At 50.3% G+C, this 13,962-nt stretch overlaps 1 protein-coding gene across 7 annotated transcripts in view; it reads right to left on the reverse strand.

Moving 5' to 3' along the window:
• Positions 1–13,962, reverse strand: part of ANK1 (ankyrin 1) — a 208,795-nt gene that overhangs the window by 21,552 nt on the left and 173,281 nt on the right. For 6 of the 7 annotated variants that reach the window (XR_005018152.1, XM_036838539.1, XM_036838538.1 and 3 more), the window contains exons 33-38: positions 12,762–12,887; positions 12,516–12,635; positions 11,415–11,493; positions 11,089–11,163; positions 9,348–9,479; positions 7,916–8,062 (exon numbers count right to left, since the gene is read on the reverse strand). Coding sequence is in view for 6 of the 7 variants with exons in the window: in XM_036838539.1 (XP_036694434.1) it covers positions 7,916–8,062; positions 9,348–9,479; positions 11,089–11,163; positions 11,415–11,493; positions 12,516–12,635; positions 12,762–12,887 (679 nt within the window). In the remaining variant the exon portion in view is untranslated. Of the gene's footprint in view, positions 1–4,567; positions 5,536–7,915; positions 8,063–9,347; positions 9,480–11,088; positions 11,164–11,414; positions 11,494–12,515; positions 12,636–12,761; positions 12,888–13,962 lie in introns of those variants that run through there. The other variant, XM_036838542.1, reaches the window with a different exon arrangement.

Genomic DNA, 13,962 nt, shown 5'->3' on the forward strand with positions numbered 1-13,962 from the left:
TTTGGTGGGAATGTTTTAAATTATATATTTAATTTCTTTCATATATTCAGAGTGTTCATTTCTTCCTACATGAGCTTTGATAGTTTGTGTTTTCCAAAGAATTTGTCAGTTTCACTTATGCTTTCAAATTTGTTGGAATAACATTGTCATAATATTCTCTTATTATCCTTTTGCTACCTATAGAGTCTTTAGTGATGTTGCCTCTCTCAGTCTGGCTGTATGCTTATCAATTTATTGATCATTTCAAAGAACCAGCTTTTGGTTTTATTGATTTTCCCTAGTGTTTTCTGGTTTCAACTTCATTGATTTCCACTCTGATCTTTATTATCTCCCTTCTGCTTACTTTGGGTTTAATTTGCTCTTCTTTTTCAAATATCTTAAGATATTATAAAGCTGAGGTCACTGACTTGAGAACTGTTCTCTTTTTTAATGTGGACATTTTAGTGCTATAAATTTCTCCCTAATACTGCTTTACTGGCATACCATACATTTTGATATCCTGATTCAAAATACTTTCTAATTTCCCTTTTGCTCTCTTCTTTGACCCATGGGTTATTTAGAAGTGTATGATTTAGTTTCCATATGTTTGAGATTTCCCATGTAGCTTTCAGTTATTGACTTGTAATTTAATTTCACTGTGGTCAGAGAACATACTTTGAATGACTTGAATTCTTTTATATTTATTGAGACTTTATAGTCTACAACATGGTCTATATTGGTTTGTTCTAGGTGCAATTGCAAAGAATGTGTATTCTGTTGTTATTGGGTGGAATGTTCTACACATTCCAATCCCTAATGTCAATTGGGTCAAGATGAATGACAGTGTTGTCAAATCTTCTATATGGTTACTCATTTTTCTACTTGCTCTATCAATTATCAAGATGGGGTATTGAAATCTCCCACTGTAACTGTGGTTTTGTCTATTTCTCATTGCCCTTTTCTGTTTTTGTTTCATGTATTTATAGCTATATTACTGGTGCATAAACATTTAAAGATTGTGATGCCCTCTTGATTAACTACTTATTATTATGAAATTATTTTCTTTATCCCTGGTAATATTCTTTGTTCTGAAATCTACTTGTCTGATATTAATATAGCCACTTCAGTTTTCTTTTGATTAGTATTAGCAGTTTATATTTACTCATCTTTTTACTTTTAAGGAATTTGTGTTTTTATATTCAAAAGGCATTACTTATAGGCAGTATATATTTGAAATTTACCTTTATATCCAGTCTGACTATCTCTGCCTTTTTTTCTTTAATTAATTAATTAATTAATTTTGGCTGCATTTGGCTCTTCATTGCTGTGCTCAGGCTTTCTCTAGTTGCAGTGAGCAGGGGCTACTCTTCGTTGCTTTGCGCGGGCTTCTCATCGCGGTGGCTTCTCTTGCTGTGGCGCGTGGGCTCTAGGTGCACGGGCTTCAGTAGTTGTGGCACACGGGCTCAGTTGTTGTGGTTCATGGGCTTAGTTGCTCCGTGGCATATGGGATCTTCCCGGACCACAGATCGAACCCGTGTCCCCTGCACTGGCAGGAGGATTCTTAACCACTGTGCCACCAGGGAAGTCCCTATCTCTGCCTTTTAATGTGGGTTACTTAGGTTATTTACATTTAATGAGATTATTAATATGGTTAGGTTTAAACCTGTCATTTGCTAATTTCTACTTTCGTCCCATCTGTTTTCTTTTTCCTCTTTTGGATTAATTGAAATTTTCCATTTTATCTATTTTGATTGCTTATTAGCTATAATTCTTTGATTATTTTAGTAGTTGCTTTAGGGCTTTTAGTATACATCTTTAAACTATCACAGTCTACTTTTAAGTGATGTTATATAACGCTTGGCATATTGTATAAGAACCTTACAATAATATACTTCCATATTTCTCTCTCAAATTTTTTGACTTTTGTACCATTGTTGTAATATATTTTACTTTTATACATGTTATAAACCCAACATTATATTGTTATTTTTGTTATCTTTTAAAGAGATTTAAATAACAAGAAAATTATGTATTTATTTTTATAGTTAACATTTTTGGCAGTTCATTCCTTCACGTAGATCCGTGTTTCTGTATGGTATCGTTTTTCTTTGGCCTGAAGGATTTTGTTTTTAAACTTTGCTTGTAGCAGGCACCTCCTGGTGATGATTTTCAGGTTTTGTGTGTATGGGAAAGTCTTTATTTGCCTTCGTTTTTGGAAGTTAGTTTTGCTGGGTATAGAAGTCTACATTACTTTAGAGATGTGATTCTTTCAAGATGTGTTCTACTTTAAAGATATTGTTCCACTGTCTTACTTCCATTGTTCCTATGAGAAATCTTATGTAATCCTTATCTTTATCCCCTTGTATATAACGGGTCTTGCTTTTTTCCTTTGGCTACTTTTAAACCTTTCTCTATCACGGGTTCTGACCAATTTGTTTAAAATGTGCCTTGGCATAGTAGCTTCCATGTTTCATGTGGTTAACTGAACTTCTTGGATCTGTGTATTTACAGTTTTTATCAAACTGGAAAATTCTGGGCCATTAACTCTTCAAATACGTTTTCAGCCCCCTTCTCTGCTGGAAACTCTAATTTCACAAATATTAGGTCACTTGATTTCCCCACAGTTCACTGATGCTTTTTTTTTTCTTCCTGTGTTTCATTTTGGAGTTTCTATTGCTATCTTGCCAAGTTCCCTTCTTCTTCTGTAATGTCTAATCCCATTCAGTGTACTTCATTCATCCTATACCTTACAGTTTCATCTCTAGGAGATTGGTTTGGGTCTTTAAAAAATATCTTCCAGGGCTTCCCTGGTGGCACAGTGGTTAAGAATCCGCCTGCCAATGCAGGGGACACGGGTTCGAGCCCTGGTCCGGGAAGATCCCATATGCCATGGAGCAACTAAGCCCGTGCACCACAACTACTGAGCCTGCACTCTAGAGCCCGTGAGCCACAACTACTGAGCCCACGTGTCACAACTACTGAAGCCCGCGTGCCTAGACCCCGTGCTCCACATCAAGAGAAGCCACCACAATAAGCCTGCGCACTGCAACAAAGGGTAGCCCCTGCTTGCCGCAACTAGAGAAAGCCCGCACGCAGCAACGAAGACCCAACGCAGTCCAAACAACAAAAAAAATCTTCCAAGTCTCTACTTGACTTTTTTTTTTTTGACTTTTTAAACATCTGAAATAGTTATAACTGTTTTACCATTCTTGTCTGCTAATTCTAATATCTGCGTCAGTTTCAGTTGATTGATTTTTCTCCTTATTATGGGTTATGTTTCCCTGCCTCTTTGTATGTATGTCTGGTAATCTTTAATTGGATGTTGTGACTTTTATCTAGTTGGGCGCTGGGTATTTTTGTATTCCTATAACAATTCTTGAACTTTGTTCTGTTATGTAGTTGAGTTCCTTGGAAACAGTTCGATCCTTCTGAGTTTTTCTTTCAAGGTTTATTAGGTGGGAGCATTGATCAATCTAGGGCTAATCACTCTCCATTTTTGAGACAGGACCATTCTGTGTTCCCTATGCAGTTTCTGTGAACGATCAGTCTGACTGTTGGGAATAGATGATTAATATTCAACCAAAACTTGCGGGGGACCTTCTGAAGGTCTCCAGAGCTCTCTCTCTGTGCAGCTGTCTCTCTAGGGAACTCTAGCTGCCCTGGTCTCCTTGGACTCCCAGCGACTTCTCCTTAACCAGGGAGTCTTCTTGGATTTCTCTTCCTTCTGCCATGACTTAGAAACTCTTTCGAGGCAGTGATCTAGGCAACTGTAGGGTTCGCTTCATTTATTTTCCATGTCTCATAGATCACTGTCCTTTGCTGCCTGATGTCCAATGTCTCGAAAACTGTTGTTTCATATAATTTGTCCATTTTTTGCTTGTTTCAAGCAGGAGCGTATATTCAGTCCCTGTTGCCTCATCTTGGCCAGAAGTGGAATGCATCTCAGACAGCCCCTCAGATACGGCCGGATAAACATTTTCACTCCTGGGAATCTCAGTAAGACTTGATAAAGGCTGGGAGAGGGTAACTCTGCTGGTCACAGAACACCCGAGGCTCATTCTTGGTGACTGTTCCACCTTGAAACTTCCTGGGGTTCATGAGAATGGAATTTCACCCAAGCAAAAATGTGTCCATGAAGAGAACTTCTGCAACCCTCCCCCAGGACTTCTTTCTCCCTTGTGTTTTGTCCTGGAGGCCCTCCCCCGGTCGCAGTGTTTAGGGGCTATGCCCCCCTGCTCCCTCTCAGTCTCCAGAAGACCCCCGCTGACCCCACTCTCACCCCCGCAAGTGTGGATCTGGGGCTGTAGGTGTCCATACTCAGTGGAGCGGGGATTACTACTGATAGGGGCCATGCTCGGCGAGGACCATCTCACACGGTCTGGGGTGGACCACAGCACAGGAAGGTTTGCTGAGTCCCCTGGGTTGAGCTCCAGAAGTGCCTGTCTCTCTGGCAGTCTCACGTGGCCCTGCCATACCTGGGTCACCAGCCCATCCCTCAGTCTAGAGCTCTCCCCTCTGGGGTTGCCTTTTGGGGAAATCAGGTAACAGGCAACCAGACACACAGCTTTGGAGCAGAGCCGTCCAGCAGTGGCCCGCCCCCCAGCCTCCCCTCATCTGGGCTGTCACACTGGGTCTCTGTTAACCTAGGCCTAACGCTGCCCCCACTAGTTTGATGTCAGCAGCAAACCAGACAAGGGTGGACAGACAACCCTAACTCAGGCAGGAGCTGCACTTCACTAGCTGTGTTCACTAAGAGTCCGTAGAAATGAGACATATTGTATTTCCAAGTAGACATTATGTCCAACTCATCAAACCAAATGGAGTTTACCAAACAGGATGTGAGATGTCCATTTTTTCCTTTCACATGAGAAATCTGTTTTATTTTTAGGAACATGCTTTTTTTTCGCTCCACGGGCAATTTTTTTTTTCACGTTTATTCCAAGGGCCTGGGGTAGTTCCCTCCTGTGCAAGAGAAGCAAACTGGCTTTTTGACTTAAAGCCCCTTCTACTCTGGCCAGTCCAGGCAAACACAGCAAGAAGAGCCGCGAAGGAAAGACAAGAGACCTCAGCTTCCTATCTTCCTGACACCACAGAGCAACCAATCCCTGCCCTGAGTGCCCACAGGGAGGCTGAGACGAGCAGAGAACGAGGTAGAGCACAGAGGAGGCCAGGTACCGCCATGGCCATCGGTGCAGAGGCCTGGGCTGGCCCAGGACAGAGAGCCAGAGGAAGCACAGGAGGCTGCTGTCCCCCTTTCCTTCCACCTCCGATCCCTCCTGCTCCTTCTCTCCGGGCCAGAAGGGCACCCAGATGTGGGATGGTCTTCCTGGGACTGGAAAGAAGGCAGGAAAGATACACAGAAGCCAGCTCTGGTGCCCAGAAAGGCAGGATGGACCAAGCGGGCGTCTGTTTCTGAGTGTCTGCTCCGGCCTGGGGGAGCGTGCACACAGGGCACATGGCCTGCGTTTGCCGGGACACCTGCTGGACGAGGGGGTTCAGGAGGGCTGACAGGCGACAGAGCAGCCAGGAAGCACAGAAGCATTCAGAGTGTGACGTCTGCAACCAAAGCAGGGGAGGATCCCTTGTAAACTTGTTCCATCTTGTGACCCCTCTGCTCCAAACCTACAGCGGCTCTCCATCACCCTCCCAGTAAAACCAGTGTCCTCAGGATGGCCTGGAGGAGCCGCCCTCCTGCTGCCCCTGCCCTTTCTTCCTCCCCTCTGGCCCCTCACTGTTCTGTGGATGCACCAAGCACGCCCGTTCAGGGCCACTGCCCGGGATGCTTGTCTTGGTGCTCTCTCCCGAGTTTACACACCCACTCCCTCCTCTCCCTCCAGCCTTTGTTCAGATGCTACCCACTCCCACCCCACTATTTAATCCCCCAAGCCCAGCACTCTGATCCCCCTTGCTTGAGTCTGTTTTTTTCCACCATCTACTTGCTAGCACATTATACAATTCACTTACATACTATATTTTTGTTTGCCTCTCTACACAAAAGGTAAGCTCCATGAAGGCAGAGTTTGGGACTTTTCTTTCTTTTTTTTTTTTTTTTTTTTTGTCTGTTTGAGAACTGACTTATCTGCCCTGCTTAGAACAGCCCCTGGCATGTGGCAGGTGTTCAGAAAATATTTGCCAAATAAGCTGACCAACTGCACAGCCTTTCCACAGTCACGGAGCACAGGACCCAGCCCCACGGGGGTTCGAACTCTGCTCAGGCGTTAGATGAGAGTCTCCAGGCCCAACTGGAATCCTGAGGCCAGTGGAGACATTCATGAACACCTGGGTCCCTAACTGCCCTTTTAAACAGTTTTTTTTATTGTGATAAGAACACTTGACATGGGATCTATCCTCTTGACAGATTTTTAATTGTTGTAACTGCCTTGTTTATACTCATGTAATTTTATGGGCCTAGTGTCCATAGAATTGGGGCACAAAACCCCCAAAACTTGAGTTGACTTGATTGAAACAGCTCTGGGGATGTTAAGAAACCCAACCAAGTCACCAGTTATCACGTAAAAAAGGGAGAAGTGTTTTGTCACTTGATTTCCCCCAGTTTGCAGCACTCAGCCCCCTTCCCTCGGTCCTCGTGAAAGGGAGTTGGTCACTTAGCAGTCCCTGCTGTGTCCAGCTAGTCCCCCAAGAGCGGGGAGAGGGCCAGCCTGGGAGCCCTCAATGCTGGGTCTGAGGGCCAAGCCTCCTCCATGGGAACAGCCCCGAGGGCACACAGGCCCCAGCAGGCAGAGAGGACGCCCCAGCGTCAGGCCGGGGGCCCTTGGTGACATGCATCAGTGGAGGCTGAGGGCCCCTGAACACCTGGCCCAGGTGAGACAGTGGAGACAGGCAGTGGGGGAGAGAGCAGACTTGCAGGCCAGGTGAGGTCAGAGGCAGAAGAGAAAGGCCACAGGACGCGGTCAACAGATGAGCCCTGTGCCCAGGGGCCCTGGATGGCATGTTTCAGGAGACACAGGATGTGGGAGAGTCACCCGTGTCAGGGACGCGGCATCCCCCTGGGCAGGGCCCCTGTCCCCACCCTCCACTCACAAGCCCCGGCCACAGGGGCTCACACGGCGCACGCACGTGCGCGTGGCCGGGAAGGCTGGTGACCTAGGAGCTAGGGGCGGACAGCGACGCAGCTGCGGGATGGGGCGTGTGCCGGCCTCATGGAAGCCGGTTCACAGAACCATACTGTTTTTCAAGGCCTGTGAGGAGCCTCAGGTCTCTAATCCAACTTGCTGATTTTAGAGAAGAGGCTGATGCCTCAGCAGTGGAGTCAGGAGGAAAGAAGGGACTAGAAGCCGGCCTCCCGTCTCCCACCGCAGGGTAGGGCCTCCGCCCTGCTTCTGCGCCCCTGGTCAGCGACAGAGATGGAGGGGCAAGGGGGGTCCCGGCCCTGCTCCTCACTCGGCCGCTTCCCCTGCTAAAAGGAAGGTGTCCTCAAAGGCCGCGGGGGGGGGTGCTGGGGGCAAAGGTCAGGGCCCCCCGGGGCCCGGTCACATGGGGGCTTCTTGGCATGCCGAACCACATCAAAACGAGTCAGGGGAAAGAGATGGGGCGAGATAAAAGGGAGAGAAAAGCAGAGACCGGCCTGAAGAAAAGATCCCGCTTAGTCTCAGAGAAGGGGCGGCAATAGGGCTTCAGGACGCCCCCTGGCTGGTCCCCACGGGACCTGCGCCAGAACCTAGCGCCCCTGCGTCTCCCCACCGACTGGGCCGCCGATGGGTCCGCGCATGCGCAGAGCTGGGGGGCGTGCGGCACGCGGGGCCGCCGAGCGGGGCCTCGGCTCCTCCCGTCCTGCCCGGGCCTCGGGCGCCCCCCCATCACCTCTGCGTTCACCACCGCCCGTCCAGAGAAAGACTGACCTCCGGCCACCGGGAGAGAAGGTTCCAGGGAGGGTCAGGAGGCGGCGGCTCGGCCCCTTCGTCCAGGAGACACTCACCATTCATCTGGGAGGGGGACGACGAGTAATCCCGGTCCGCGGGCCGGCGGTCAGGCTTCAGGTTGCGGCCCTGCCTGCCCGAGCCCTCCAGCATGTTCACGATCTCGCCGCGGTCGATGTTCCGCAGGGCCGCGTACAGGTTCTCCACTGCGGGCAGAGGGGAGGAAGGAGGGCGCTGGGGGAACCGCTACCCATCGCAGGGCGCGCGGGACGCCCGGCTCTGAACTCTGGCGGGGTGGGGGTAAGACTGCGAGGAGGGGGATTGCAGGCCTCCGCTTTTGTCAAAGTCAAAGCAAACTGCCTCTTCGGAGAAGACGGCAGACCTGGGGACACTGCGGTTGCCGTCCAGCCCACGCAATAAAGCCAAAATCGCGGTAAAGCGAGAACATGAATGTTGTTTTCCCAGTGCATATAAAAGTTATGTTTACACTACACTCTAGTCTATTAAGTGTGCAATAGCATTCTGTCTAGAAAGACAAGGCATCTACCTTACCTTTAAAATATTTTATGGCTAAAAAACGCTAACTGTCCTCTGAGCCTTCAGTGAGTCTTAATAGTCACATAAGAATCACTGATAACAGATCAGCGTAACAAATGCAATCATAATGAGAAATTTTGAAATATTGAGAGAATTACCCAAATGTGACAGACACGAAGTCAGCAAATGCTGTTGGAAATTGGCGCCAAAAGACCTGCTGAATTTGATTGGGAAAAAAACACAATATCTGCGAAGCGCCATAAAGTGAGGTAGGCCTGTGTTTCGTTATCCTTTAACAGATCTTTTCCAGACCCTAACAGTGGCGAATTTCAAGGCATGGGAAGTGTTTTTTTGTAACCTAAGAGGAATACTACAAGAAGATGAGAGTGAGAATAATTGGATTCTATCTTCTGGAAATCCTTGGTCCTTGCCAGTTGATTTGCCATGCAAACGTAAACACTGAATTTCCTCTTAGTGCTTTGTGCTAGGGAATGGGGTGGAGGAGGGGCTGAAAAGAGTGAGACAAATCTTCCCTCCCGTTGGAGAAAATCCTGGAAGAAGAACTCCATCAGAGGGGGAACTCCTCACTGGGCTCTGTCCCGAGGGGACAGTCCTCATTTGTTTGAGAAATTCAACCGGAAGGCACACACCCTACACAGATGCCGTCTTCTAAGGGTCCTGGTGCGATTGTGAACTCATTCTGAGGATGGGAAGAGATCACGGCCAAGATTCTCTGAAATTCCCTCCTGGCAGGCTTGCCCAGAAGACCAGGGATCCTGAGAGGTGCATGTGTGCGTGAGTGTGCGTGTATGTATGTGTGAGACAGAGTGTGCAGAAGAGATTGGTTCCAAAGGCCAACACCACCCAGGGAATTTGGAGGGAGAACTACTTGGTGAGAAGAGGTCCTGGCACAGGCTTTGGGGAGAGAAGGCTCCCCAGCCCATCGGTACTGACTCTTTGCATCTTGGCCTTCACGGATGACCCAGAGGTTCAACAAGGCCACGCTCTGCTCCAGCAAGGAGTTGGGGTTCTCCACGCGGATCCTGTTGATGTCATCCACGCTGAACTGCAGCTCGCGGGCCAGCTCTGCACACAAAGAACCAAGAGCGGGTGTGAGCCCAGCCGGAGCCCAGCCCCGGCCCCCGAGCCCGCCGCGCATGGAGTGGGGCGCCGGCAGGGACCGGTGATAAAGAGCAATCTCCCTCTGGATTCAGTATTCCTTCTTCCCAAGGAAATACCTAGTGAAATGCTGACACTCACACTGTTGTATCCCCAGGGAATGAGCCCGGAGGAGGCATGTGCCCAGGAGAGTAAATAGGTATTGAATGAATGAGACTGAGCCACTTATCCAAGGTCACAGGACAGGCTGGGGCCACAGCGGGAGAGGGACCAACCCGCTGACTCCCTCGGTGCTGCACTGCATGCCACCGCCTTTCCCGGGAGAAGCAGTTATAATGGAAATGTATTTCTGTGTTTATGTTTCTTCCCGGAAAGGCGCTGTTCACATTTAAAATGAAAATACAATTTCCCATCTAAATGCAAGGCAATAACACAGAATGCTAGCTCTTCCCCTCCCGTGATTTTTATTGTTATTTCTCACAGGTGCTTTAGATGAGAGAACAGCATCGGAGTCTCATTTCAAGGATGAGGAAGACAGGAGGGGAAAGTGATGGTGAGAATCAGCATATGCATGTACCCCCTCCACACACACACACACCACACATACACTCACACCACACATACACTCACACACACCATATACAAACCACACGCATCACATACGCACACCCACACACAACACACAAGTCACACACACATACACACCACACATACCACATCTCTCACACACACCACATACAAACCACACACACACAACACACACAAACACACACAAAACCAAGAAGCAGCAGCAGATGTGCTTTTTTGGCTTAAAGAAGGAACAGTCTCTGAACTTCTGTTGTGAGCTCCGTCACACCGCCTTCCAAGAAGTTACTGCTAAGGTTTCTGAGCTTGTCTGAAGCCCCCTCTGCAGGTGGCTGAGTGAAGGGGGTCTGTTCATACAGAATCTCACAGGAAAGGGGGGATTAAGTCATAGGGCCTGCGACTGAGTACAACGCAGTCTGAGCTGTCACTGCCTCAGTTGAGTCAGGTCTCCCCTCATGGTGGACGGGACTTGTGTATGACTTCAGCTACGGCCAGAGATGACAAATGAAAAACGTCCAGACTTGTCCTTCTTCCCTCCCTTCCCTCAACAATGCCAGCCTGTAGGACCGGCGACGTGTACGGTGCAGCGAGCGGTGGGCAGGCAGTCGGGACGCACATTTTTTGTTCGCTTGTGTGTTTGTTCTTGGTTTGCTGGCTTTTCAGGGCTCTGTCACTAGCTCACTGCACAACTAAAGTCACCCCAGTTAGCTAGATCTCAGCCTCCCCATCTGTAAAATGGGCAGCCTGGATCCATTCTAAGCTCTCCTGTAACGTCCAAAGTTGAGTTTCTAAAAAGGAAAACCAGAGAGAAGTGGGGGAGGGAGGGAGCCCCCCCTCTATTGGTACCCATGGCGACAATCCCAGGTCAGGTGTGCACCGGTGGTGGGAAGAGGTTTAGAAACGCCTTCATCAGCTGCCCTTTAGCGGAGAGGACGTGTAGAGGTAGGTGTAGACAGGCAAAGTGCTCTTCTGCCCCAACTCCCCGACTCACCGGCCCAACTGAGGCCCAGGTGCTCTGATATAATAGCCATCTTCATGTCCGCCCGGTCTGCGCCGCTGAGGAAACCTGGGGGAAGCATCGCATTCCATTTAGTAGCCTTGGCGGGACACGGAACCGACAAGCGTGGGCGAGGGACCTCAGAGGGTGCTCAGGGCACGCTCCGTGTCCACCCGATTGGTGGCTGAGCCTGAGAGGGTCAGTGGAGACCCCAGCCAAGGGCTGAGCCAGTGGCGTCAGCTCGGAGCTCCCGTCGGGGTGAGGGGACGCCGCCTCCCTCACCACCCCCGGGAAGGGGGTGAGCACAGAGAGGTTGGTACCCAGTGCGGACTCGCTGAGAACGCTGTATCTCAGGGCCAGCGGCGTCGGGGTCCTCCTCCGGTCATCGGCTCCACTGCCCTGCAGGACAGAGACCAGGAGAGGGCGCTGTGGGTGCAGGCGGGGAGGACGCCCGGCCTGGCAGACGATGGGCAGCTGCACTTCCTGGAGCCTCGAGGCACAGGGTAGAAGAGTGGGCAGAGGGGGGGCGAGAGGGAGTCTCACGTACTTTATTATTATTATTAATAAGGATAAGCTCACACGGCCCTTATCACGTGCCAGGCCCTGCTTGATGGACACAACCCCCTATGAGGTAGGTACCATCATTCCTCCCATCTCACCGGGGAGGGGGAAACTGAGACCCAGAGGGCGGACTAACCCGCCCAAGGTAACTCAGCCAGTAAGCGGGTGGAGCTGGAGTTTGAATTTTAAAAAAAGTTTTTCTTTTTGGATTCCTTTCTGCTCAAAAGACCCGTTTTTGATGCCCAAGCCTTCGCACGCTGTGGCAAAGCACCGGGATGCTTGTTCAAGGCTGTGGGAAACCCGCCTGTGAAAGAGAAGTCGGTTCTCCCTAGTCCTCAGACAGAAAGGAGAAAACGAGCCTCGGATGTCTGGATGTGACCTTGTTTGTCTAGTCTGGCATGAAAGGCTGATGACAAAAATGACAGGACGACACCAACCAAAGAGACGCCCCGCCTCCAGTGCAGCGGAGACCCAGCTGCTCCCAGGCACCAGTGATGCTGGGTGCTCACGCCTCTGCTGGGCTCGGAGCCCTGGGCGAGCGCAGGGCTGAGACACCAGGCTTCCCTTCTCTGAGGGCCTGGGCAAGACAAGCAAGTACAGGAAAAAGAGGCTCCGAAAAAGCCCAGACGTGGCTGGGACACCTTGAGCCACCGGCCACCCGGTTGTCAGGCCTCGCCTTCCAATGTCCTGGAAAGGGCGTCCTGGGGAGCTCGGGGCCTCGGTGTGAGCACGCGTGTCGCCCTCACACCCTGACATTTGCTCCCGAGCTTTGCGGGAAGGGCTGGGCCACAGCCCGTGTCGGGGGAGAGCCCAGGGCCTTTCTCCACCTGTTCGGCTGAGAGTCCTGGCAGGGCGCGCACCTTGGTGCAGGGTGGCATGCTGATGTTCAGGTGGCAGAGGATGTGCTGTGTGTCCTCGTACTTCATCGCCTTGCGCAGGAATGACAAGGACCCTGCTGGATCTCGACTGCTATCCCTCACCTAGACTCAGTCACACAAAAGGGAGAGTCAGGGCCCACCCCACTGGCCACCAGTCCAGCTGGCTCAGAGCTCTCCGCCTCCCGGACTTCTAGACCCGGGCGAGGGGTGGGCGAGAGGAGGCCGCACCTTGACGGGAATGGCCAACCGGTTCTCCCGGAAAGATTGGAAGAGGAAACTCCGCTGCTGGGCGGCCTTCTTGACGGGCACCAGGTTCCCAGAGAGCTCTGCGAAGAGGGGCATTCCTTCCAAAACCTGCAGGAAAGGGAAAGCAAATGCAGCTGGTCAGGAGCAATGCCCAGATGCTCGGTCCCGCCTGTCAGCTCCCGTCTCTGCTTCCCCACGAGCCCCCAGGAGCCGTGCTCTGGGAAGCCCCACTGAGTGTTTCGGAAAGGTTACGGCGGATGCTTCCTTACTTCAGAGGATTTTCTAATGAGCAGGAATCTTCGTACATCCCTGCGTGGTTGATCAACATTGCCATCAGAGTACTCTAGAACTCCACCAGGAAATCATAATACGGCTTCCAAAAGACATTTATCTCTTTTAACACCATCCAGCAATGTTTACTTTATATGAGTGCCAGAAGGACCATGTTGTGTTTTAATCTCACCCAGAATATAATGATCCCTATTGTGTATATAATGCTTTCAGCTGAGAAGTTATCGTGAACCCATTAGACAGCTGAAGAAACTGAGGCCCAAAGAGACTGGTTAGTGCCCAAAACAGCATTAGAGGCAGGTCCCAGCCCTGTGCTCCTTCTTCTGGGCCCTCAGAGCCCCCAGAAGGCTCAGCACAGCCTCTGAGGCCAGATCTTCAGAAAGTTCCTGCTTTGTCACATATCTTAACCTGAGTGAGGACCCTGGGATGGGTAACAGGTTCAAACCTAGTCCCCGTTCTTTACTGCTCCCCCATCTGCCCAGCCTCTCCCCTGCTTCCTCATCTGGGTGCTGCCAAACCCCTGGCGTGGCAGGGAAAGTGGGCTCTGCGGTCGGACTCCTGGGACAAATCCTTTCTCTGCCATTTACTCAGCTGTGTGACCTTGGGCAAGTTGCTTAACCTCCCTCAGTCTCGTTTTCCTCATCTGTAAATGGGGGATAACAAAAGGACACACAGTTATGAGAATCAGGGGAGATGGGGAGATGATGCCACTCAAACACTTTTTGCTTTTGGGCCACACGGTGCGGCACGCGGGATCTTAGTTCCCCAACCAGGGATTGAACCCGTGCCCCTGCAGTGGAAGCGTGGAGTCTTAACCAGGGGACGGCCAGGGAAGTCCCACTCAAGCACTTTTAAAAGTACCTGGGGTGTAAGAACTTTAATAAATGTCAGC

This window comes from Balaenoptera musculus, chromosome 21 (genome assembly GCF_009873245.2).
Source record: "Balaenoptera musculus isolate JJ_BM4_2016_0621 chromosome 21, mBalMus1.pri.v3, whole genome shotgun sequence".
Taxonomy (NCBI): Eukaryota; Metazoa; Chordata; class Mammalia; order Artiodactyla; family Balaenopteridae; genus Balaenoptera; species Balaenoptera musculus.